Source organism: Colletotrichum aenigma (genome assembly GCF_013390185.1).
Source record: "Colletotrichum aenigma strain Cg56 chromosome Unknown KSG_Cg56_contig02, whole genome shotgun sequence".
Classification (NCBI taxonomy): Eukaryota; Fungi; Ascomycota; class Sordariomycetes; order Glomerellales; family Glomerellaceae; genus Colletotrichum; species Colletotrichum aenigma.
In genome coordinates this window covers 6,258,176-6,282,811 of record NW_023500908.1, presented here as the reverse complement: position 1 = coordinate 6,282,811, position 24,636 = coordinate 6,258,176, and the positions used below count along the sequence as shown (strand labels likewise).

The following is a 24,636-nucleotide window of genomic DNA, read 5'->3' as shown; positions in this document are numbered from 1 at the left end:
GTCGTCTGCTATCATTGTCGTCTGTCACTATCGTCATCTATCATCCGCGTCCGTCACCCTCGTCCATCACCATCGTCCATCACTCTTATTCGTCACTATTGTCTAACACTGTCGCCTGTCACTGTAGTCTTTTAACGTCACTGTCGTCCGTTACCGTCATCCGTTACCCGTTATCATCGTCCGTCTCTAGCGTCTATTATCGTGTGCTGTGGTCGCCCGCACCTCCATTTGCTATTTTTGTAGTCTTCATCGCTGCAGCTTTCTTACTTTTAGACCGGTTCTGTATCCATCGGGAAAAAGAAACACAGCGTCTGCAGTGACAGTCCAGCACCGCTTTGGTTCGGCCGCGAAACGCAGGCGCCTTATCAGTGACGTGACCAGTGGACCCGTGCCCGCGGTGGGGTTCCATTGTGGGGGAACACCTTCCACAGAGACCCTGCACCTAAATTATTCCTCCGAAATACACCTCCGTCCACTCGTTGTTATGAGCAGCTCAAGCAAACCTTACGAAGTGCTTCGGGGACACTCGCTTTTATCTCCATAATACACTTCACTTCTATACCATCCCTTGCTAGCCGATTTACACGCCAGCGACTACGAAAGCACCACAAACGAGCGTCAGCCCGCAGGGTTGCGAAAGGCTATGCGGTCCTTCTTTTACCACTTGAAGTTTGAGCTCTACCCGACTCCCAGCCCAACGGACAGCCAATTCAAAGGCAAGACGCATCCTTCCTCGGCTGGCAAAGAATTTTGGCTTCCGCCGAAAGGGATCGACATCTTCGACGAGCTTCCGACACATTCTAGGAAATCCGCAAAGAAATCCTACGTTCACAGACCGCAACCCTCGCCGTTGCAGTCATACGAAACACCCCTTCCCGCCGACACCTACCGAGCGAACACATCAGCGCATAATACCTCCGGCAACGCTGGCCTGATTGACTGCGGCCCCTCGAGAGCACCTGTAAAGGAGGACAGTGGTGGAAACGTCGAACGGTTGACCGAAAGGCAGTGGAGAGCGCGCACTCAGAGCTTTCCACCTCCGCCATCGTCCGCCGCGATACGGCCTGAAACGGCTGTTAGAGACTGGAGATTTGGGCAGCTGAGCATACAGAGCATCGACTTGCACGACGAGCGTCAGCGAGAGCAAATGACGGCGGAAGCGGCTAGCTCGTCGGCGGCGCTCGGCGTGGGCCCGACGTTCGCGGGGACGTCAACGAAGGCGAAGTACGTGCCGCTAGAGACGAAGAACACGGAGGTTGGCTGGGGCGTGGTGCACTTCTATCGCGAGGAGGAGGAGACGCCAGAGTTAGGTCTTGACCCGTCAGAAGACGATGGAGTTAAAGAGGTAGACTGCACAACCCTCTGCATACCGGCAGTGCCGAGCTACCTCACACCAGGTGATTTCCTAGGATACGTGGGTGAAAAATGGCGGAACGACATCAGCCATTACCGGATGGTCATGACCGCCAGGATGAACCGGTATCTGGTCCTGCTCAAGTTCCGCAACAGCGAGCGAGCGCGGAAGTGGCAGAGGGAGTTTGACGGCAAGGTCTTCAACAGCATGGAGGTGAGTAGTCATATCGGCATAGGACGTGGCGGTCGTACTAATATGTTCCAGGCCCAGGTTTGTCACGTAGTGTTCGTCAAATCTATCACTTTTGAGACGCCGACAAGAGAAAATCGCACGTTCCCCGACCTCAACCACGATCCGTTTACACCGTCCTCTTCTGTCGCCGCGTCGAGCAGCCTCAAACCCTTCCCTCCCCCTACACCAAACCTCGTCGAATTACCTACTTGCCCGGTGTGCTTAGAACGTATGGACGATACAACCGGTCTCATGACGATTCCCTGCCAGCACGTCTTCCACTGCAACTGTCTCCAGAACTGGAAGGGCTCAGGATGTCCCGTCTGCAGACACACGAACCCTGAAACCACATACGACCCGTCGAACCCGTATACCCAACCGTTTGGTTCCTCCGTGTCAAATCTCTGTAGTTCATGCGACTCACCAGACGACCTCTGGATCTGCCTCATTTGCGGAAACGTCGGCTGCGGTAGATACAAAGGTGGTCACGCAAAAGATCACTGGAAAGAGACGGCACACAGCTTCGCGCTTGAGCTCGAGACGCAGCATGTCTGGGATTATGCGGGCGATACCTGGGTCCATCGCCTCATCCGCGACAAGGGCGACGGCAAGGTCGTCGAGCTGCCAGGTAGCAATGGACAGCACCACCGACCGGAAGGAGGCTACGAGGATGTAGTGCCGCGAGCAAAGTTGGATAGCATCGGTCTAGAGTACACGCATCTTCTCACCAGTCAACTTGAGTCGCAGCGGGTGTACTTTGAGGAGATGCTCAGCAAGGTCGCGGACAAGGCGTCAAAGGCCGCCGCAACGGCAGAATCCGCCTCCGCACAGGCTTCAGCTGCGCTGGAAGAGAACGAGACTCTCAAGACAGAACTCAATCATCTCAAGACACAAGTCATCCCACAGCTAGAACGGGACGCAGAGCGGGACAGAAACAAAGCCACCAAGTCGCAGGAGCTCGCACGAAACCTCGGCAATGCTCTACAAGAAGAAAAGGAGGTCACTCAGGGGCTGATGAAGCGTGTGGAGCACAACAACACCGAGCTCGAGGCTTTGAAGAAGAAGGACGGCGAGTACAAGGCACAGATTGCGGACTTGGAGGAGATGAACCGCGACTTGACCATGTTCATTTCTGGGCAGGAGAAGCTCAAGGAACTGGAAAATGAGGGCAAGCTTGAGGCTGGTGAGGTCGCTGAAGGCAGCGTTAGCGTTGCGAAGAAGGGCAAGCGGAGAGCCAAGAAGTGAGGCTCCAACGTGCTGCCAAGGCGTTTATGGTGCATCTGCGAGGCGTTTGCGGGGGCAGGTATGATTGAAGCTCACCAGTACTAGTTTAGCGATACCTTGGAATTCACCAGCGATTATTCTATCTACAGACAGTCTCTGGCCATGCTCTGTACTCTGGCTGCAAGGCCACTGCAATCTGCCTGGCTGTTACGGTAGGAGTGGCGTCTCGGTCACGCCATTTGACACGGAGCTGTCAGTGGTAGGAAGACTTGTGCTTGCTCTTGCTCCAGGTATTTGGGCTGCTTCGTTCCGCAGTCTTGTGTTGAGGTCAAGTGGGCCGGATGGGTTCGAATTTACGATGCAGGACCCCCCGCGGCATGAATATCCTTCAATGATTACATGGACGCATCTCTGCTGGAAATGAACCACCGCTCTTTCAATGAGGCGATGATTCTGCTGTCAACCAGCTAAGGATGAAGGCCAGCGACACCGACATCCGAAGCTGGAAGACAAGGGGTGGGAGTATAAGACCCGGGAAGGCACAATATGTTGGGCAAGATTGAGCTTACTTTCCTCAGAAGCGGGCGCTCAAGCGGTCGAGTCTTTGTGGCCATTTACCATGTCGGACATGCGTCCTTTCTAGTTGTCAAGATCTCATCTTCCCAGCTCTCGTTTGTTCCATCTTCCCCATCCCAAACCTCGAGACTTCTCTTTCTCGCCTCCCCGTGCCTACGGCAGAAATCCCTTCATCGGATCAATTGTGAAGCTAAACAGGTGTGACGGAGGTGGTATCAAATGACAGCCTGATGCTGGCTCCAGTTGGCGGAAACGAGTTTATTATACAATAGCAGGTTTCTTAGTACTGCGCGCTCTTCTGCTGGTTCTTTTCGTTTGTGTGGTCTGTGAGTTCGTTTTGTTTGCTACTATTGTCTTGTACAACGCCAGGTCGGAGGACACTTATCTTCCGTCTTTTGGAGGGATCCAGTAGTGGAATTTTCGAGTGCGCGCATTTTCTCAACTGATAGTGTTTAAGCTTTCACGTGGATTTTTCTCTGCGTGGCGCTGCAAACCAAGGTTGGATGCCCAAGGTACGGTTCGTTTGCACCTTGTGCGGTCAGAGTGTATGGGTATTTCTTTGGTTTTCCCTGCCTCGGATTTTGGCAGACATCTCTCACCTCCTGCTGGACACAGGCCGACAATTTCATTCACGTGTGTTGGTAATAGCATCATCATGGTGTCCGCCAAGTTGCACGATGCGCTTGCGAAGTATACCGCAGGTAACAACATGATACTTCGGCCTTTCCCGAACCCTGGTGTCCCCAATTCTCACAAGCGCAACGAAACGACACCCGACGGCCGCTCGTTCGAAGACTTGACCGCTCAGCAGCCTAGCAACTTCGATCCGACCATTCAGTACGAGGATGACCAACTACTAAAACTCAATATTGTTGGAACGATCTCTGGCGGAGCGAAGGAGGACCGGCAAATCCTCCTTTGCAAGGTCGACGAGGCCCCTCGCACAAACCTTGGATATTCGCCTATTCCCGTATTTGGCAACAAGAAGCAATGCATCGTGGCCATAGTCGTTGATGCAGTTTGCTACGGAGACTCTGCCAGGGCCGACTGGCATCTTAGTCGCCGGACTGCTGCCCTCGAACACCTTCACAGGTCTACTGCAACCGGGTTTGGAACCATTAACCCTGAATACTATGGCGCATGGGTCTTGGAGGCGTACGATAGTGCGGCGAACCTTCCCGGATACAAAAGATATATCGGTGTTATACTCAGGGAGCATCTCGAGGGCGAGAGCATTGACGGATTGTGCGAACGTGAAAAAGATGATGACGGAGTCGGCAGGCTGATTGTACGTTCGAACCCAGTCTTACGTGATGCAACCGATGGCGGAGTAATCGTGGTTGACCCCAGTTACCAAGTCCGCCATGAGATCACGATGCAGCTCATGCATGGCGTCGTCACCAATGAGCATAGTGGCGTGCGACAAACAATGTTAGACGCGCCAGACGTCATGGTGGTTTTACGAAGTCGTGGAGAGCGTCTGGAGACGCCGCAAGCTGTGCTGCTCGGTACCCTGGACACGGAAATGCGGTACATGCGTTGGGACGGCGAAAGATACTACCAAGACGCCCATGATCGCCGGCGACGAGGTGACAAGCCTCTCCATCCGTTCGACCGATTTACACACAACGACTTCGAATTTCTCGATGGCTGGTATGATGTCGACTGGTGCTACGAGAACAGATTCAAGATCGATGCGTGGATGTTGAGGCAGTTCGGGCTCATGGATGAACCAAAGGAGCAACGCCGCTATCTCACTTGGGAAGAGTTGAGAGATGTTGATAGAGACGTTACGGGGAGCAGGAACAGCCGCTTGATAGAGGCGTTCGCGTTCATTGCCAAATGAGGAACCCGCGGATTCCCTGATTGCAGTCTCCCAGCTATTCCAAGCCGACCTCCCCCGAAGGCTAGCAGCGTGATCACCCCGATGTTTGGATACTTTAGACATCAGATTATGGCCAAGGATTTACAGGCCCGGCACTATCGTCGATCTGCTTTGTGGCAGGTTCTTGAACAAGTCATAACGGATGTCCCCCCAGAATTGAAGGAGCTGGGGCTTGAACGCAGAGCCGCGCTTGCTCGGGTGGTCGCTACCCATAACCTTTCAGCAGCGAAAATCGATCTCAACCATGGAGGTCTCAAAGAGCGTGTGTTGACGCGGTTCCACGAGATCTTGGCCAGTCGTGGTCAGAGCGAGTCGCGGAAGAGGAAGAGAGATGAGTCAGACGTTTGAGCACCCAAGGATGCAAGCGAGGAGATGTTTGAATCATTAGATTGAGTGTTTGTCTATCAGCGGTGTGATAGCTTTGAAATTATGCTGGAGTCTAGGTGCATCCACGAGGCGTTTTCGGGAGAAGGCATTACTGAAACAGTAGTAGTTCAGTGATACCGTGGAATATATGAGATCGCCGTCTTTTCCCGTGCTAGAGCTATTGAGTTTTCTGTGGCTATAACTCTACATTGCCTTCGTTGTTGGAACCGTTATTGTCGTTATTGTCCCCGTCTCCGTGCTTATGATTCTCGTTACTACTATCGCCTTCGATAGGAGACATTGAGCACACAAGAAATGCAGCTGAGCAGGGACAGGAAGTTTAAGCGGTCTTGATTATATACGAGCGAGTATTTACTCTAAAGTTTTATGCAAAGAAAGGCAGAGCTTAGCCTGGTTTCTTTATTTGCCTGCGGGAATGGCATGTAAGTCAGCTTCAGCCGGACGGCCAGGCTTCTCTCCATTCTAAACTTTTCAGCAATGTGCACCGGTTATATCCTGACAACCTCAACATGCTCCGAGGACAAGGCTAGAATCAACACTAAGAATGAGGCTATCCTGATCGGTGGTGTCCGTGATATTGCTGACGAAATTTCGCTGGAAATAGGTGATCTTGGGCTGCCTGAGAGACTAAAATCAGCAAGAATCTTGCTATCTGGGCGGATAACTACTTATACTAGGCCTAACAGTTTGTTTATTTAAACTACCTTACTATTACTATCGTCCTTATCGTCCATGTCGTCCCTGTCGTCCCTATCTTCTCTATTCTAATATCTGTCTCTATCCCTATCCCTATTGTCGTCGCCGTCGTCTTCTTCTATGCCGACTACCCGCCCGAATAGCTGAAAGTATCCGCCCGGATAGCAAAACTCATCAGCAAATTTAGGCGATAAAGACCTATTGTCCTTGTGTGTTAGGCCCTTCTGTAAGTTTTGACGGCAAGGGACTTTCAAGGTCCCCCTTGACCTTTAGTGGACGATCTTTCGGCCACATCGTCTCTCTTTTCCGGGCTTCAGGCAGCTATACTGTTCGAAAATTTTCAGTCCAATGGTGCTTTTCCTCCCATTCCTTTGTTGGCACCATTCAACAACGGAGGTGCTTCTGTGGAGCACTTGCTGGGCTTGCAGAAAGTTGCAGCTTCACTGCATGGATAACCGGCGCGTCAAAGGCTCCTGTCTGTGACCATTGACATAGAGCTTTGATATCTGAAAAGCAGCATGCAGACGTTGGCTCGGCAATAAGTCTACTTATCCAAGCATCTCCTCCAACTACCTACATTTCTCTTCCTCATCTCCAGACTCCGTGTTTTCTTCTTATTTTCTCGCAAACAGTCGTCAGAGAACTATGATCATTTCAACCTCTCATTACTAACGACATGGCTGCCGAAGCGATCGGCCTCACGGCCAGCTTGATCGCGATCTCGGAGCTATGCGTGAAAAGCATCGCCTTGTACCGGACAGTCAAGGACGCCACCAAGAACAGAGCCCGACTGGCGGCAGAAATTCAGTTCTGCAAAGCCGTCATTGACGAACTCCAGAATGCCTCTGCGGACGATGTATGGAAGGCGACGATGGAGGTCCTGGTGGGGGATGGAGGACCTCTGAAGCTATTGGAGGAGACTCTGCTTTCTCTCCATCAGAAGCTGACCCCGAGAGAGGCTAGTCCGAGCAAGGGGTTTCGTCACGGCCTGAACGTCTTGAAGTGGCCTTTCGAGGAGAAGGAAATCAAGAAAATTCTCGACATGATCGAACGTCAGAAGGCATCGTTGTCGCTGGCTTTGGACAACAACAGCAGGTTCGCTTGTATACATGCAAGGGCATCAACAATTCACGTCCGCTGACCAACGTGTTTCCAGGATTTTGCAAGATAGGATAGCGTCATAAGTTGGAAACAACACCGAAAGTCTCAAAGAACTCAAAGGTCTCTGCGGGACTTCGTGTCAGGAGATCGACGGTAAGCTGATGCGGACCTTCGAACGGTGTGTTCATCGGGCTAACCATCAAACTCCAGTGGTGAAACGCAGCATACAACAGGGAGAAGATCGCGAGGCGTTGCACCGGATCACGAGACTCAACTTTGGTCCACGTGACGAGAGTATTCTCCAGTCGTGGGACAGGGATACTGGAACGGGCACATGGATTCTTCGTCACCCAAAATTCAACAATTGGCTGAAATCTCCATCTAGCACCTTGTGGTGTCATGGACTGCGTATGTGTACCAAACCTATCCGTTTGAACCACTAAGAACCCTTCTTACTAACTGTGTTGTAGCCGGAGCTGGCAAATCAGTGATTGCGTAAGTTGCTCCTGTAAGCCAAATGATCCACGGGGATTAGCTAATGACATATAGCGCAATTGTCTTTGACTACTTGAACAACACCTTTTCTCAATCAAACCCGAACATGAGCGTGGCAGTCTTATATTGCGATCATCAACTTCAGGCAGACCAGACATTGGATGAGCTCGAGCGAAGTATCTTTCATCAAGCCTCGGTCGACTATCTGACATTTCCCGAGGAGCTGCGTCAGCTTCATAGAGACACAAGAAGAGGATTTCCGCCTTCACTTGAGAAGCTGCGCTCAGCTGTTAGATTGACATCTGCGATGTCTCGTACACCCTTTGTAGTCCTGGATGCTCTGGATGAAGCGAACGAGAAGGTACAAGACCTGATCGTTGACAGAATCTCGAATCTGCCCTTCCAGGACGTTCGTCTCTTCTGCACCTCTAGAAGCCTACCAAAGTTCAAGCATATGTTTGCAACGACGGACGAAATCGAGATTGCTGCGTTCGACGACATCTCAATCTTCGTGCGGAAACAAGTGAGTCTCCAGAGTCGGTTGCGCACAATCATTGGCACGGACTCTGGGCTCGAAAAGTCCATAGTCGACAAGGTAACCAAAGAGGTCAATGGAAGGTACGCAGATACATAAGAATCCTAAGACCGCAATCGCTAATGTTTGAACTCCATAGCTTTCTGATGGCGAGCCGTTACATGAGCAGCCTCTCGCAGGCCGGTTCAAAGGGATATCTGCTTCTAACCACAGATTATTTATATTTACCGGTCAACGATGCTTACGATCTTACGATGAAGAGGGTTCGGGAACAGCTGGAGGCTGACAGAAAACGAGCCGAACAGACGCTTTCATTGATTTTTGGGTCGACTCGTTTCAACAACTCCACCCCACGGCTAGCAATGAAAGAAGTTCAACACGCATTAGCGACTCTTAGTTATTCCGACTACGGCTACGATGTGAAGTCGGACGATCTACCGGACATTGATCTCATCGTTCAGTGCTGTCAGGGTCTCCTAGTTTTGGACGGCGACTCGGTTCTTCGTCCATCCCACGACACTATCGATCAGTACCTTCGCCGTGGTCAGGTGTTGGAGACATACCTTCCTAACGCACTAGAAGTGCTCTCCGCTGCTTGTTGTTACTACCTCTCCCAGGATAGTCTGCACCTTGCCATTCTCGCAACCATCTCGACTGCACCTCGTGGCAGGCAAGAGCGCAAAGGTGACTACTGGAAGCGCATAGATGACTACCATGACTACCAGGAGCGCTCCGAAAAAGTGTTTGACGAATTTCCTTTCTTGAAACATGCCTCTGCTCATTTTCACATCTATTTGTGGAAAGCGTATGGAAAACGATGCCCTGCCATCCTAGCTGAAAAGTATGGCGGGATGACCGATTCGTGGAATCAAGTGGTATTCCCGGATTTTTGCGCCACCAATGATCTCGTTAAACGACAACCTGTTTTCCGATTGTTACATCAATTTGAACAGCAGGCTGGGTCTGCGGACTCATTTGACAACATTGCATGGCGCGAGCTTTGCCGAGCAGTGGAAACCGCCGACAAAATATCCATTGACGTTCTTCTTCGATTCGACGACCTGAGAGTGGTTTCGAACGTTCAAGACTTGACTCGAATTCTGACATTGGCAATTGACTCTGGATTTGATGGCGTGGTACGACATCTACTCGAGGGGGACTGGGAAGTGATACCGCAGCTTCCTCGGGAGTCCATGAGAAAGCTCCGAATGAAGGCCTTGCGCCGTGCTAGATCGGTATTTGGGACATCGTGGCCAGACGAGGACCCCCATATAAGGGCGCTTCAGTGGCTCATTGCAACCGAGCATGGCTCGAGTCCTAGATCCGGGCGAAACCTATGTGACCGTGTTCTTGATTGCGCCAGCAATAAGGCATCGTACAAGATCCTTGGTGTTCTCATTCAGGCAGATATGGATATACATGCTGCGGATGCCGATGGCAACCCTGTTTTGTGCAGACTTCTTCTCAAGGCAGCTGAATACGGTTGCGATCCTCTCCTGGATTGTCTCGGTCAGGAAGTGGCCCATGGTTCTGTGTTTAGGTCCGTGGAAGTTTTGCTCGCAGAACTTGCCATCGATAACGAGAACCCCTGCTTTTTCTTGGCGCTGCTACCTAGGATGAGTTCTCTCCCTCGCGAACTCCTGGTATCCCGGTTCCAAACAGAGAGTCAATCGTTCCCCAGAGCAATTATCCATGCATTTACCATTCTTCTCTCGGCCCCTTCAATTGAATGTTTAGGAACTACGACAGACGCAACAGGCCGGACTGCTCTTTCTTGGTTGGCCTCAGCTGAACGTTGCGTTAGAAGATTCGGAGAATGTCAAGGGGAATTTTGCGAGGAGGACACGGATCTCATCGAACAGCTGCTGGGACGAAAGTATGCCACGGATGTGAACCAGACATATGAGTTGGGCAGGAATGCAGTCTCATACGCCACAATGAGCTCTCACCCTTGCCAGAGCGTTGTTTGTAAGCTGATCGAACATCACGCCGATGTCACAAAACGGGATGTGGATGGCATGACACCAATTCTCTACACAGCTGCCAATGCAGAGTACCATTCTATGCTCTGGGATATGATTTGGGCTTACGAAAACGCCAACGGCATGGATGAATCCAACAGCTACACCACCCTTTGCTACTCCGCCGAATTGACTCTATCATCCGACCCCGACGTCCCCGAACCAACACAGAAGGTGATTTCTGCTCGCATCGACTTTTGCAGCATTGTCTTGAGACGCATCACCAAATACTGTTCGATCAAAGATCTCGACCGCATTTTGTTAACTCTCTGGAGGTTTCTCGAAAAGGCTGATTTGGATCTCCAGAGCGCAAACAGGCGGACGCTACGGGCTGCTATGGAGGACGCCGGATTGGCTGATATCCACATCATGTCGAAGGTGTTGTACTATTGCAGACAGTCTGTGGATGAAATAGATCTGAGGCCCCCAGAGCAGTGGCGGGCTGTCAATCAACAGCAGGTCGAGGCGCAAATGGGCATCGATGAGGTTCGTGGCAAGACTATCAAGAGGGTCCTCTCTGAATGCTTGACCAGCAAAATGAAGGAGCTTTGTGGCAAACGGGAGAGGCAAATCGGCGAAGCAGCAAGACCAAGTATACCATGATGTTTGGGATATGGATGGATCGCTCTTGACATTGGATGTCTGAGAGGAGGAACTGAGCAAATGTAGAGGAATGTGACAGAACTTTTATTCTATTTACACGGCATCGCTCGCAAAAGTCGACGCCGGCTCTAATCATGATTATTTCGCGTACCAAGCTCTTTCGTCTTCTTAGTGGAAAAGAGCAACTTCTTGTCCGGAAGTGCAATGCTAACATGGAAACTGCTAAATCATACCAACCACACCCCCTTCAATACCCCATCTCTTCGCAAGAATGAACCGAAAACGTTATTTTGGGGGATTCCAAAACTCCAGGGCCAAAAGAGCAGATGTAAACGCTGGGCTGCTAGCAGACTTAAAAGTCAAACTTGACGCCCTTCTTGCTGGTGATGTCGATCATGCCGCCGCGGTAGCTGCCGCGCTTCTTCTTGTTCTTCTCCTTGGTGAAGCCCTTGCCCTTGGTGACGATGAGGTCCTCGTGGGCGCGGTTGGAGTAGTCGTTGGGAACGTACTCGTTGCTGGCGAAGCGGGGGTCGATGTGGACCACGTCCGGGATACGAGAGAAGGGCTTGTTGGGGACCTTCTTGCCGTTGGCGTTCTTGCCACGGTTGTTCTGCGCGCGGAAGGCGACGGGGTCGGGAGGCAGAGGAGGGTCGGCGGCGCTGTTAACTTCGGGGGAGGTCTTATCCAGAGTCACGGACGAGTTGGAGGCCGAGTCCGCTTCCTTCGTCTTGTCTGCCTTCTGGTTCTTCTTCACCTTCTTGTCGTCTTCGGACTCAGACTCAGACTCGGAAGAGGAGGAGTCGGAGTCAGATTCGGGGAGGGGCACCTTGGCGGCCGTAGAGCCGTCGGAGTCAGAGTCGGAGTCGGAAGAGTCCGAATCGGAAGATTCGTCAGAAGAAGACTCCTCGCTGGAGCTGGAGGAAGAAGAATCGGAGTCAGAAGAGGAGCTGCTGGAAGCTTTTGTCTTTTGCTTCTTGGCCTTGGGGGCCTCGTCTTCGGAGCTGGAGTCGTCGGAGCTGTCAGAGTCGCTATCGCTGCTGCTCTCGCTGCTGCTGCTGTCGCTGTCGGACTCAGGAGCCTTGCGCTTCAGCACCTTCTTGGGCGCAGGCTTCTCGTCCTCGCTCTCGCTGTCCTCGCTGCTCGAGTCGCTGCTGGAGCTAGAGCTGCTGGAGCTGCTTGAGCTGGAGCTGTCGCTCTCGGCGCCGGCGTCAGCCATGTCAACATCCTCCTCGTCGCTGCTATCGGAGCTGGAGCTGGAATCGCTGCTGTCGTCATCCTTGGCCGCGGGTGCCTTGACGGTGGACTGCCAGGACTCGAAGACGGCGACCAGGCTGGGGCTAGCAGCCTGCTTCTTGGAGGGCTTCCATCCGCTCTTGGAGCGCTGCTTCTGGAAAGCCTGGTGGGCGGAGGTGAAGGCGTTGTCGGAGAGGAAGGCGTCGACAAGGTCCATCAATTGGTCGGGGGGCGACTGCTTGGCGGGCGCAGCGGCGGCCTTGCTACCCTTCTTCTCCTTCTTGACCATCTTGTCTTGGGTTTGCGGTGTCGCGGTAACGGGGGTAGTCGCAGAGGCTTTTGAAGAATTATTTGAGAAAAGCCAAGAGGGAGGACCAGAGGCTGACATGTGCGTCGGGTTCGTGGGAGGTTTGGTGGTGTGGCGTAGCCCCAAAATAAAGCAATTGAGTCTGTAGTCGCGAAGCAAGTTCCTCGGTGAGAGATGGAACTGACGGCGGCGGTCTTCACCTGGGAAAATTTCTGTGGATGTCGGCGAGTCGGCGCTCCAAAAATTTTGCGGCTTCCTTATCCCAGTCCCTCATCCCTGCCCCGCGACTTTTTTTTTTCATCCGAAAGATGCTCTTATCTTATCGTGGACCTCGATACATGAATTTATGCACGTAGGACCTCATTGGTCCAGACCGTCCAGTTGCCTGTTGGTTGCTCCCCTCCTTAGCGTGCCACGCGACAGGGGTGCAAGCTCATTGCCCGATCAGCAACAGCCGTTTGTTGACTTTCAATGTGGGCGGCTACCTCTGCGACTAGCGACAAAGCACCGTCCTATTCTTGGGGCCCGTTTCATAGTGCAACACTACGCAGATGACGACTCAGCCTTCATTCGAACACTAGAGAGTCGGAACCGTCGTTCTCGCAAGCTGGATTGTTCTGTGGTCGACTTCATCCATCTCGCCATCATCCGTCCGATTCTGTAACCAAACCTGGAACCGACGTAAACGCCGACAGCCGCTGTCTCATCGAACCACTGACTCAAGATGAACGCTACCAAACGAAAGTTCAATGCCTTGATCCAGGGGATGGGCAGGTCCTCGACGTCGACCAAGTCCAGCGATGACTTTTCCAGTCTACCGGCCGAATCTCCTCGCCCTTCGACGACGTCCCTGCCAGCCTCGACCGCGAGCACATCGAACACGACGAACACGAATACGGATTCAAACGCCAAGATGCCCCTGTCAATAGAGGAGGATATCCTGCTGAAGCGCCGGCGCCTGCAGGCTGTGACGGAGAGGGCCACCATCAAGAACACCACAACCGGCGTTGCCGCGACAAAGGTATCGAATGTCGTCCTGAAAAAATGGACGCTCAACTCCAAGGAGACAGTCGTCCAGGTCTCGTCAAAATACTCCCCGACCGATCGAAACGAGCTCCTCAAGAGGCTAGCAAGCTTCCAAGAGATTACGGACTGGACGCCAAAGCCAGACAGGGTCAACGAGATCGAATGGGCCAAGAGGGGCTGGGTGTGCCAGGGAAAGGATCGCGTGCGCTGTTCGCTCTGCAACAAGGAGCTCGTCGTCAAGCTTAACAAGCGTGAGGTCGATGGCAAGGAAGTGCCCGTACTGGTCGCTTCCGACGTTGGTAGGTCCACGGTATCCCTTGCTGAACTCTGGTATTTAAACTGATTGGTAAAGCAGAGGAAGCCTTGGTGGAGAAGTACTCGGACTTGATTGTCACAGCACATCTTGATCAGTGTCTTTGGAGGAGACGGGGATGCGATGGTAAGTCTTTGCAGATGCCGGGTTGGGCCCTTAATTGACTTTGTAGATTCACTGCTGCGGTTATCTCTCACGAACGCTAAGTTGAGCATGGAGGCGCTGCGACAAAGATACGACGAGCTCTGCGCCAGGAAACCGTTCCTGCCGTACGAGTTCAACTTGAGACTTCCTGAGGGCTTGAGCATCGACAGTGTTCTTGCTCAACTGCCAGAGGATTTCTTCACAAACCCGCCGCCCGCCAAAGATTCGCCGGACCCAAAACGGCCTAACAAGGTCGCTCTCGCCCTTGCTATGACAGGCTGGCAAGGTCTGACAAACCCTCGTATTGGTGCTGTACCAAACTCCGCCTCGTGTCACACGTGCCTGCGAAGACTTGGCCTGTGGATGTTCAAGAGCAAGGAGGTGAATGCCGAAGGTGAGGTCCTCGTCCCCGCACCAATGGACCACCTCGATCCCATCAGAGAGCATCGCTTTTTCTGCCCCTGGAAAAACCCGGTCGCACAGCGCCTCAGCACCGCTAAGCCAGGATCTGAGTCGGACATGGCGGCGTGGAAGTGCTTAGCGCAGGTGCTTAAGAACGACGCCTATCTACGTGGAGCTCTCGACGACCGCCCAAAGAATAAGTCTTGGCACAGCAGAGGCGCGTCAGTACCTTCCACACCTGTTCGCAAGGGTGGCGGCGCGCCCACGACCCCGGGCGGACCATACGACTCCCCCAGTGCGGCTACGGAACCAGCTGGCGAAGATGACGAAAAGTCCCGCGACGCAAAGGACAAGGAGCGGTGGGCTCGCTTGCGGAGAGTCAAGAGTCTGTTCGAGTCGAAGAATGCGAAGAAGATCCGTAGGACGCTTAGTAGGCCGGGAACGGCGCGTTCGACTGCATCGGCAGCGACAGTAGCCACGGCGGCTCCCGCTGCTACGACGGGGCAAGAAAAGGAAACTGAGAAGGCTTGATGGAACGACGATTGTTCGTAACACTGTATTATATAAGTCACTCACTTGACTTTCTTTCTGCTATGGGCGGAGTTCTGGACGGGTTTCGAAGGAAGGATGATCCACGGTGTCTTAATTAGCTAGAATACCCACATGAAGTAGCTCGTACAATATGCTTCACGATTTGCTCCTTGCTACAGCCAGCCGTTTGCCAACCTATAGTTGAAATGATAGATGCCCCATCGTTCGGGTTCAAACAGTGAGTTGCATGTCTTTTAGAGGGTATCTAATCCATCTGGGTTCCCACACACTATCGTACAGACCAGCTCATGAGCTCCAGTCTCCAAACTTCTTCTCCAGCTCTTCGAAAGAGATGGTCTTCCCAGACCACGCCCTAGGATCACTCTCCATCGCTTTCCCCGGCTCCGCTACCCTCTTCTCCTCCTCCGCCGTCTCCTTCTTTTCCACCGTCGCCTTCTCCTTCTTGACCTTCGCCGGCGCAACAGCCTGCCTCAACCCAAGCATCTCCAAAATCTCCATCCTCACCCCCGCCATACCCGCCGCGTTCACCGCAAACGTCTTCCCGTCCTTCACCCTCTCCATCTTCGCCGCAGTAAGATACACCCTCGGCACCCACAACCCGGCCCCCAGCCTCCCAAAGCACCGCTCCACCTCCGCGAACCGCCGCACGATGCCCCCGTCCTTCTTCCTCTCGCGCCCCCGCCCCGCGCCGCTGACCTTGTCCAGCTTGGTAAACACCACCACCACAGGCCGCCCGCTCGCCGCCAGCAGGCCCATGACCGCCTCGTCCTGCGCGCCGACCTTCTTCTCCGCCGAGATGAGCAGCACCGCGCCGCGGAGCATGGTGCGCTTGTTGACGTACTGCGTGATCTGCTCGCCCCACTCGCGGCGGCTGGCATGGCCGTATCCCGGCGTGTCGACGAGGACGAGCCCGTGCTGCCGCGCGGCGTTGGCGGTCTTCTCGTCGGGGGTGACTTTGCGCGAGTGCGTGGGTGGTTTGCCGACGCCGTAGGCGTTCATCATCACCGTCTTGCCGGGCTTCCAGCTTTCCTTGGCGAGCTCGGCGACGCCGGTGAGGGCGTTGACGAAGGAGGACTTGCCGCAGTTGGAGGCGCCGATGATGCAGAGTTCTGGGGTGGTGGTGTTGATCGGGTGCTGCTTCCAGAATTGGGCCGAGTAGAGAAAGGAGGCCGGGGGTTGGCGGAAGAAGGAGGTTGCGTCGGCGTGGGCGGCGGAGAGTCTGCTGGTGGCGGTGATTGTGCCGCTCTCCGTGGGGGTGTCTGCGGTAGGCGTGGGTGGAGGGGTGGCGGCGGCGGCGTCTTTTGGGGGGAAGCCGAGGATGGCTGACTTGACGTCGTCGGATGACGGCGTTGCGGATAGCTTCTTCCTTTGGGGCCTCGTCGGTTTCGGCTGTGGTTTTGGAGGTGCGCGGGGCGGCGGGACGTAGTACATTGTGTTTGATTCCCAGATGTCTTCGGGTTTGCTGATTTTTTCAAGCTCCTCTTGGGCCAAAAAGTTGTCAGGGACTTCAAGAGTAGTCGATGGCACCCTCTGCCGGCTTCCAAAGTCCTGACGTCGCCGCTCATCTCGCACGCCATCCCGGCCACTCCTAGGGTCCGGGCGGTTCATGCGGTTCGGTGGCCCATCGCGCGCGCCCTGGAAGCGCGACCTCGCAGCATCTTCATTAAACCCGCGGTGCCTTCTCACATCGTTGTCTGCACCGCGATAGGAGGACTGGTCTTGGCGAAACCGTGTAGGCCGGGCGGGAGCGCTGGTGGGAGACCTGTCATCGAGGGCTCGACGTCTCTGCAAATTTTGCGTGGCGGGCCTGGATGCGAGGCGCCGCGCTCCTGCGACTGACCTCATGGTTTTGGCGTATAGAATTTGAAGTTTTGAATTTCTTGATTAGTATGAGATCAGTTGGATTAATGGACGGATGAAAGTCATGATGAGAGTTACTAGATTCACTTCTAAAATTATGCATGTACGCAATTTTGACGTTTCAATACTTGCATATCCACTCAACTTGGGCCGTCATAAATGCGCATTTCACAAGAAACGATACTCTCGGCTTCAATGGCCTCTATTTTGTCTACCTTCGTTATACCTCATCATGCATGCCAACTCCATGTTGGCTCGCGCATCCCAGAAAACAAGAAAACAACCCGTCCAACGCCCCAATCCAACTGCGAGTCGTCTAACCACCGGCCTGGTAGCGGTAGTAGAAGTTCTTCTGGTTGTTGTTCTTCTCGCTGACCTTGTAGTCTCTTCTCTTCTCGTAGCGGGTGGCGGCGCTCCGTCCTCTGGTAGCCTCCTCCTTGGCGACACGCTTCGCGTGGTCCGAGACACCAGTCATGCCCGCAGCATCTCTGCGAGCAATCGCGCGGGCGTTGCGAGACTTGGGGTTGCCAGTGTTCGCCACCTCCTGGCCGTCGACATCCATCTCGTCACCGGAGCCAGCCTCAATCGCCAGGCGCTCCCGCTCAGCACGTTCCTCGGGAGTGGGATAGTTGTTCAGGTTCTGGCGGAAGTACCGGTTGTGGGCGCGGTGGCCAACTGATTTGCCAGATGGGAGGTGCAGCTCGTAGTCGTCGTAGAACACAGCACGGGTGTGCTTGTGTGCATGAGAATGCCAGCCGTCCACCTGGTGATGAGCACGAGGATCCTCGCGAGAGTGGTGAGGATGTTTGTCCAAGCGCTCGAACTGGTCGTACTTGCCATCCGCGGTAAAGGCAGTGAGGTCTTCAGAGTCGAGCGATGAAGCGTCGCTGTCCGTCTCCCAGCCCTCTTCGGCTCCGTCCTCAACCTCCTCGCCGTCCTCACCAACCAGCTTAGTGGGACGCTTCAGGCCCAGCTTCGCTCCACCGTTCTGATCAGCCTCCTCTTCATCGTCTGAGTCACCACCATCAGAGTAGGTGCTTCGGAAATCATAGAAATCGCCAATATCCAGCTGGACCTCCTCGGTATCGTAGGGAATCTTGCAGTGACCCTTGTCGCGCATGTGGGTCTGAACAGCGAATGCCGTCTTCTTGGTCTTGAAGCAGTACAAGCACTGGTGGCCCTCGTGGACGCGCTCCTGAAGGTGCTGCAGCAGACCCTCGAGGTCGACCAGGTACTGCTTCTCGGGGATGAACATGTCGTGGAAGCGCTCCATGTGGTTGGCGTTGAGGGGAACGGACGGCGACTCGTAGTTGCAGAAGAGACAGGACTTGATAGACCAGGCGATCTCCTGCTTAGACGGAACAGGGGTGGCGGACTCGGAGTCGCGGTTCATGTTGACGTCCTCGCCAGCATGCTGGCCCTGAGCCGACAGGTGAGGGTTCGAAGGGCGCTTGACGGGAGAGGGGCGCTCATCCTTTGCCTCATCGATGTTGGCCTTCTTCAAGCCCTCGACAACGGCAGTGAACTCCTCCTCGGCCTCGGAATCCAGCTCCTTCTCGACAGCGATGGGCTCGCCAAGGGAGAAGGTGGAGCTCATGACGGAGCTGGCATCGTCGGCAATTGGGCCCTTGCGACGGGCGATGGCAGCGACGCGGACCTTGTGCTTCTGGCTGGTGAGATGGTTCTGGAAGGCGTTCTCGCTGGAGTAGGACTTCTGGCAGGCCTCGCAAGTGCGCTCGAACATGGCCTTCTCGGCCTCGGCGCTCTGCGCAGCGCGGGCCTGAAGAACCTTCTCATTGAAGATCTCGGAGGCGATGGGAGGAAGGGAGGCGACTCGGCGCTTGAGGTTGTAGCGACTGCAAGGATGATGTCAGTTGGTCTAGGCGTCATAGCGGGGTGATGAGAAAACAGAAAACGGCAACAACAAACGAAGCAAAGCAGGTGGGAATATGAGGACAACTTACTGCCAGTCGCTCTTCATGTGGCCTCTCTGGAGATCGATGTTTCGGTAGGCAACGGCGCAGGTGTTGCAGGTGTAGGGGTGCGAAGCTGCGGTAGCCCCTCCATTGGGAGGAGAGGCACCAAGGGCAGCGACGTCAACGCTTGCCACCTCCATGGTGAAGTTGTCGCGTGCAGGTAAAGTGGTCTCTTTTTTCTGGTGATTGAAATCGGTTCTCGACTCTTTGATCGGCTCTTTGCAATAGGGAGAAAGCGCACGCAAATGTGATTTTGCAGAGTGCGCGCAAGAAAAGAAGAGGTCGAGGCAAAAGACTGGGCGACCAAGGGTGATGGGTGTCGGAGGCAACGGAGGGGAAAGTGAATTTAAAAGGGAAAATTCTCCAGGGCTTTAGTGGGTTAGCGCGGGGGTTTGGAGGGCAGTGATAGTCCAGGCACGTCACTCAGCCCAGAGCCCTGGCTTGGGTTGATCTGAGGAGTCTGGCCACTGGGAAGGCTTGAACTCTAGCGCGTCCCGTCCTGGCAGTTGGCCATGGACCCTGGAGAGCGGGGGTCTTTCTCGCCGGGTGCGTGCTGTTTCTGCAGTGGAGCCACTGGATCTTTGAAGGCTGATGTCCAGCTGCTTGTGTTCCTCCCGAATATGAGGTAAGACTCAACGAATGCAAATTCAAACCGCATGTAGAAACATGGAAGTGATTAGATGCGAAACAAGTCGCCTCTTTAGTAATTACCTTTGCACCATGGTCCAACTCCTCTTGATTACGTTTCTCTTTCCTCGCTGTTTGCCAACGGAATGCTACCTCCGCTCCGACAAGAACATTGTTGAAACCTGCGGAAGACCACATACAGATGTAACAACCTCGTTCTCATAATCCTCGGCCTGCCAATTTTTCAGTTCCTTTTTCCTCTTCTTTTCCTTCTCCTAACTCCGTTATTTTGTACTCTTGGGTTATGCTTTCGTAAGCACAGCATTTCGCTATCCGGTGGCACGCTTTGCTGACTTTCGGATGAGGAGGGTCAGCAGTCATCGGCGCTGGGTACCAGGATAGTGGAGATGCCTCTACACCCAACCCATGGGGTGCACAAAAGGGAGTCTCGCTGGCTTACCTTACGAATACAGACGCAGCTTGTCGGCAGAGGCAGCTGCTTCTCCCCATAACATCACAACCACTTAATCCTTTCCTTTTCTACAGGCCCCGATCCAACTCCACGAGTGCGTGGGCATTAGCGCCATACAGATACTTAAGTCATCCTCGTCATAATCCATCCAAATTCTCTACTGAAGAGGCTCGTCGCCGTCGCCGCCGTCATCGTCGTCGGGGTCACCCTCACCCTACAACAGGAGGCCCAGAAGAAGGGATATTTCTCTGCCTTTTGTTGGCACACCTCATCCTCCAACCCCGAAAACGATGCCAAAGCCTGACAACAACTTCGATGCCGATGTCCTTGCCGGTTTGTGGGAGGACGCGCCATTTGCGCGCTTGCCTCCCGATGCGCCCCCCGAATTGAAGGACATGGTCCAGAACATCGAGAACCCCAAGCGCGTCTACGCCATCCACCGTGCTAGTCGCCGGCACAACTTCCAGATCCTCGTCGAGATGTAAGCCGCCAAAGTTGTCGCTCTGACTCTCCTATGGTGCACGAGCTGACTGGGTCCTTTACAGATACATCCTCCAACTGCGATACGGCTGCGATTCCAAGACGTGTACGACATCCACCTGCTTCTCCTGTCGCAAGCGCCTCGCTGGCAAGGCCCCCATCAGACGATACAACACCACCAGTGCGAGGACATTAGCTGTCTACTTGGCGAGCCAGGACAACCCAGAAACAGGACTGTGCCCAAACCTGAAGCCGTCCAAGGAGCCACCAGCCGCCGTCAACTCGCTGATATTCTCACCAAACCCCGCCGCCCCCGCGTTTACCGACCCATTCTCGAAACGGCCCTCTACCCCGAAGGAACCCCGCCGCCGGAAATCAGGCTCTGCTGTTCGCGTGAACGGCGAATGCAGCAACTCCAACAAGGCTTCCACGGATGCCGAGGGCAACAGTCGTCCGGGATCTGCCCACAATGAACGGTCGCATTTCGACTCCTCCACTGGCACCGCTCAAATGCCTGTCAAGGTCACCGAGCGACCCATCAGCAAAGACTACCGCTCTTTCGCCGCCAACGTATTCGGTAGCGTTGCTTTCAAAATGCTGGAATGGCTTACTCCAGCTGGTCTGGACGCCATGTCCCAGAAGGTTGCCGCTCTCGAGGCGGATGCTGCGCCCAGTCCTGGCAGGGAGGAGCTTTTCAGATCTCAAAAGCCGTCCGGACAGTCGACACCAATTCAGGCGATATCGCCAGTGATATACGCCGATACGGAGGATCAGAACGACTTGCCGGAGCCAACGGTAGAACAAGGGCCAGACGCTGCCTTAGAGCAGGCCTCCGAGAAGCTCCATGCTTCGAACCCAACCATGCCCAACTCGCGACCAGGCAAATCTAAGAGGAGCTCGAGTGCGAGAGTGCGTGCCAACTCAAAACCGAAAAGGAAACTGTCTATCGAACCATACCCGACGTCATCGTATTCGGAGGATGTCACCTCGGGGCTAATGTCTCCCAGGGTCAATGGTAGTCAACATGAGAAGCCGCCTAGGCCGCCAAAAGCATCGCACATCAACCCTTACGCTATCCCGGAGATTCCGTCAACACCGTCGTTCTTCGACAACGTCCCATCACAAAACCGACCGGTCATGATTGTTCAGGAACCAGAGACAATATCTAAACCGGCTTTGACCAACGGAGGGGCCCCCTCTGAGGCACCAAAAGCGGAGTCTCAAAGTCCTCCGCAAACCGAGCCAGTCGGTACTGAGGCCCCTGCCGACGACTGCAAGAAGATCGAAGAGCCTGTCGAGATGTCGATGGCCGACAGTCTGCTCCCGCAATCCTTGACGTCGTTGAATGTGGAGGTTGTCGACCTGTTATGCGATATCCTCCAAGACGACGGCACTTCAGAATTGCACCTATTGGATCCTGCCAAGATCACCAGCACATACTCTGGTCTCAAGGATCGGCCAAAGATGGAAAGGAAACGGACATCTCGGGGTAACTACCCAAAGCGCCTGCGGAGGCAGTGGAAGTTATTCATCGAGCAGACCCTGTTCAATATTCTCAGCGACCCGCAAAGCCTCGTCTCATCCTTCGTCAAGGACGATGAACTTCTAGACTCTCACACGATCTGGTATTGCATGTTGCGTCTTACCCGCGTCGCTCCCAGTCTCGTCTTCCACAGTTTGTGGCTGGCCGCGGGTAGTCTCTTTGGCGCGCCAAAATCGCTCCAGTCGCTTCGTTCTCCCACCACAAGAGTCTTTCGTCGGGAGCGATCGCTTGCCAACGTGGAGGCGGGCCAGCTTTTGTCAATCTGCTTGCATGCTCTGGTTGCGGCGGCTCCATTGATCACCGATTCGAGGACACTCTTTGATATGTCTCGTATCCGGTCCAACGGCCTCACTGTGGCTGGAAGTGGTGCTCTGGCACGGCAACCAGCCTGGCTTTGCCTTCTCTACGATGATGCCTTCTCGAATGACCTTGCTCTGAGGCTAGCGAGAAGATTGTTCGCAGCGATCTCAGCTCGCAAATGTTTCGCAGAAATGGTTGCTCAGGATGACGATATTGATGACGACGAGCAGGAACTGGATGCTCTGCGACCTCTCCTTACGCAGTTGGATTCTCTCAACGGAGACTTGGCATCAAATCCCGAGCTGGAACAGCTTGAACGAGCCGGACATGAGACCAGGGTTTCTACTCTACTTTTGGATTGGGCCAAGACGGTGCTGCTCCAGGAATGGGATGGCAAGCCGGAAATTTCTTGCGATGGCTCCTTTGGCGGAGCCTTGTCGCTCATAGCCGCCATGTGTAAGTGGTGTATGACCCAGCGACTTGAACATTGCAGCTAACTTTCGACAGATCAAAAACGACAGTCCCTTCTTATTGGAGACGCCCACTTCCGAGTGGATTATTTCGCCGACAGGCTGGACTCAATCAACATGCCAGTTGCATGGCTCTCCCATACATCCCACAGACAAAAGAAGCACCTCCTGGACTTTCCCTTCATATTCGACCCATCGACGCTGGTTTCTTACTTCCGATCGATTAACTTCTCAAAGATGAGCCGAAGCTACGAAGAGTCAAGTTCTCTTCAGACGAGGATGAAGGCGATAGTTGCTCCTGGCGGCCTCATCACCAATCCTCATCACAAATTGGTCTTGCAAGATCTTCTCAAGACGGCGTCTTCAAAGTACCTAATTCTCGAGATCAGCCGGAAGCATGTCATCAGAGACGCATTCGATCAGTTGTGGCAACGCGAGGACCGAGAGCTTCACAGACCATTGAAGATTCATCTTGGTGAGGAAGGTGGCGAGGAGGGCTTTGATTCTGGTGGTGTCCAGCAGGAGTTCTTCAGACTTGCAGTGGCCGAGTGTCTCAACCCGGACTACGGCGCCTTCACAGTCGACGAGCGAACGCGGATGGCCTGGTTCGTCCCCGGCTCCATCGTACCTGTCTGGAAGTTCGAAATCCTGGGCTTGCTCATGTCACTGGCCGTATACAACGGCCTGACGCTGCCAATCACGTTTCCCAAGGTTCTTTACCGCAAGCTTCTAGGTGAACCCGTCGACGAGTTGTATCACATCGCCGACGGTTGGCCAGACCTTGCCATTGGCCTCACGACTCTTCTGGAGTGGGACGAGAGCAACGGAGCTGTGGAGGACATCTTCGCACGCACCTACGAGTTCTCGGTATCCATGTTTGGACAGCCCGTGTCAAGAGAGATGGACGCCAAGGCTAGCAGCTGGCCGCAGTTTGACGCAACAGCGAGGAAATCACTCACAAGTGAAAATCCTGAGGACGCCCCGCTGGTCACCAACGAAAACAGAAACGCCTACGTGAGCGACTACATCAGATACCTCACAGACGTCTCTGTTCGCCCACAATACAAGGCGTTTGAGCGTGGCTTCCGCGCGTGCCTACACCCGAAGGCACTGCAACTGTTGACACCGTCACTCCTCCAGTCTCTTGTTGAGGGTGTCCAAGAGATTGACGTTAGCGAGCTGCGCCGTTACGCTAGATATGTCGGCTGGGACAACAGCCACCGCAGCGTCCGCGACTTTTGGTCGATCGTTAAGCGCTATGATGAGAAGATGAAGAGGAAGCTACTGGAATTCGTCACGGCATCGGACCGTGTCCCGGTGGGAGGCATGAAGAACTTGCAATTTGTAGTGCAGAGAAACGGCGAAGAAGAGGGCGAGGGCGGACATTTACCCACCGCGTACACATGTTATGGCACACTACTGCTGCCCGAGTACAAAGACAAGGAGGTCCTGAGAGAGAGGCTTTCTATGGCATTGGAGAATGCGCAGGGCTTTGGTTTTGCTTAAGGCAAATAGGAGAGGAGAGTTGCATTTTAGAGAAGCAGTCGTAAAAAGCATGGATGAAGGGATGGAGTTTTTCTTAGGCTTGATATCCTCGGCGCTCGTTAGTCGACGAAATGAGAAGTTGATCTTTGGTGAAGACAATTTGCTACACTCGGCTATCACTTGCACAACGCGTGGGGTCATGGAACCTTGATGGTTGTTACGAAATGATGAGTTGTGCAGAGGACACTGAGCTTTCATGTGCTACGAATTTTGTAGAAATGGATTCATCGCGCAACGTCAGATTAATTTATGAACATTTCAGTCGTGATCCGCACCTC

The 24,636-nt window shown here is 53.9% G+C and overlaps 9 protein-coding genes across 9 annotated transcripts; 6 read left to right on the top strand and 3 right to left on the bottom strand.

Annotated features, from left to right (window-relative positions):
- Positions 1-643: 643 nt before the first annotated feature.
- Positions 644-2,830, top strand: CGCA056_v003710 (RING finger protein ETP1-like protein; the record flags this gene model as incomplete). Its single annotated transcript, XM_037318967.1, has 2 exons — positions 644-1,567; positions 1,619-2,830. The coding sequence occupies 2 exons, from the start codon at positions 644-646 to the stop codon at positions 2,828-2,830; spliced, it is 2,136 nt and encodes a 711-aa protein (XP_037183176.1).
- Positions 2,831-4,040: 1,210 nt separating this feature from the next.
- Positions 4,041-5,231, top strand: CGCA056_v003709 (uncharacterized protein; the record flags this gene model as incomplete). The annotated part of the gene is made up of 1 exon (XM_037318966.1): positions 4,041-5,231. The coding sequence occupies one exon, from the start codon at positions 4,041-4,043 to the stop codon at positions 5,229-5,231; it is 1,191 nt and encodes a 396-aa protein (XP_037183446.1).
- Positions 5,232-7,029: 1,798 nt separating this feature from the next.
- On the top strand, positions 7,030-7,524 carry CGCA056_v003708 (uncharacterized protein; the record flags this gene model as incomplete). Its single annotated transcript, XM_037318965.1, has 2 exons — positions 7,030-7,448; positions 7,521-7,524. The coding sequence occupies 2 exons, from the start codon at positions 7,030-7,032 to the stop codon at positions 7,522-7,524; spliced, it is 423 nt and encodes a 140-aa protein (XP_037183447.1).
- Positions 7,525-7,864: 340 nt separating this feature from the next.
- On the top strand, positions 7,865-11,108 carry CGCA056_v003707 (uncharacterized protein; the record flags this gene model as incomplete). The annotated part of the gene is made up of 5 exons (XM_037318964.1): positions 7,865-7,868; positions 7,925-7,949; positions 8,004-8,567; positions 8,624-10,024; positions 10,289-11,108. The coding sequence occupies 5 exons, from the start codon at positions 7,865-7,867 to the stop codon at positions 11,106-11,108; spliced, it is 2,814 nt and encodes a 937-aa protein (XP_037183452.1).
- A 352-nt stretch (positions 11,109-11,460) lies between these two features.
- On the bottom strand, positions 11,461-12,630 carry CGCA056_v003706 (uncharacterized protein; the record flags this gene model as incomplete). The annotated part of the gene is made up of 1 exon (XM_037318963.1): positions 11,461-12,630. One exon carries the CDS (start codon positions 12,628-12,630, stop codon positions 11,461-11,463), a length of 1,170 nt encoding a protein of 389 aa, XP_037183453.1.
- Positions 12,631-13,372: 742 nt separating this feature from the next.
- Positions 13,373-15,064, top strand: zc3hc1 (NIPA-like protein; the record flags this gene model as incomplete). Its single annotated transcript, XM_037318962.1, has 3 exons — positions 13,373-13,973; positions 14,030-14,113; positions 14,160-15,064. 3 exons carry the CDS (start codon positions 13,373-13,375, stop codon positions 15,062-15,064), a joined length of 1,590 nt encoding a protein of 529 aa, XP_037183450.1.
- Positions 15,065-15,370: 306 nt separating this feature from the next.
- Positions 15,371-16,930, bottom strand: engB (putative GTP-binding protein EngB; the record flags this gene model as incomplete). The annotated part of the gene is made up of 1 exon (XM_037318961.1): positions 15,371-16,930. One exon carries the CDS (start codon positions 16,928-16,930, stop codon positions 15,371-15,373), a length of 1,560 nt encoding a protein of 519 aa, XP_037182981.1.
- A 331-nt stretch (positions 16,931-17,261) lies between these two features.
- On the bottom strand, positions 17,262-19,061 carry CGCA056_v003703 (Cytoplasmic 60S subunit biogenesis factor REI1-like protein; the record flags this gene model as incomplete). The annotated part of the gene is made up of 2 exons (XM_037318960.1): positions 17,262-18,801; positions 18,910-19,061. The coding sequence occupies 2 exons, from the start codon at positions 19,059-19,061 to the stop codon at positions 17,262-17,264; spliced, it is 1,692 nt and encodes a 563-aa protein (XP_037183456.1).
- A 1,249-nt stretch (positions 19,062-20,310) lies between these two features.
- On the top strand, positions 20,311-24,319 carry Ube3a (Ubiquitin-protein ligase E3A; the record flags this gene model as incomplete). Its single annotated transcript, XM_037318959.1, has 3 exons — positions 20,311-20,501; positions 20,566-22,799; positions 22,851-24,319. 3 exons carry the CDS (start codon positions 20,311-20,313, stop codon positions 24,317-24,319), a joined length of 3,894 nt encoding a protein of 1,297 aa, XP_037182989.1.
- Between the last annotated feature and the right edge of the window lie 317 nt (positions 24,320-24,636).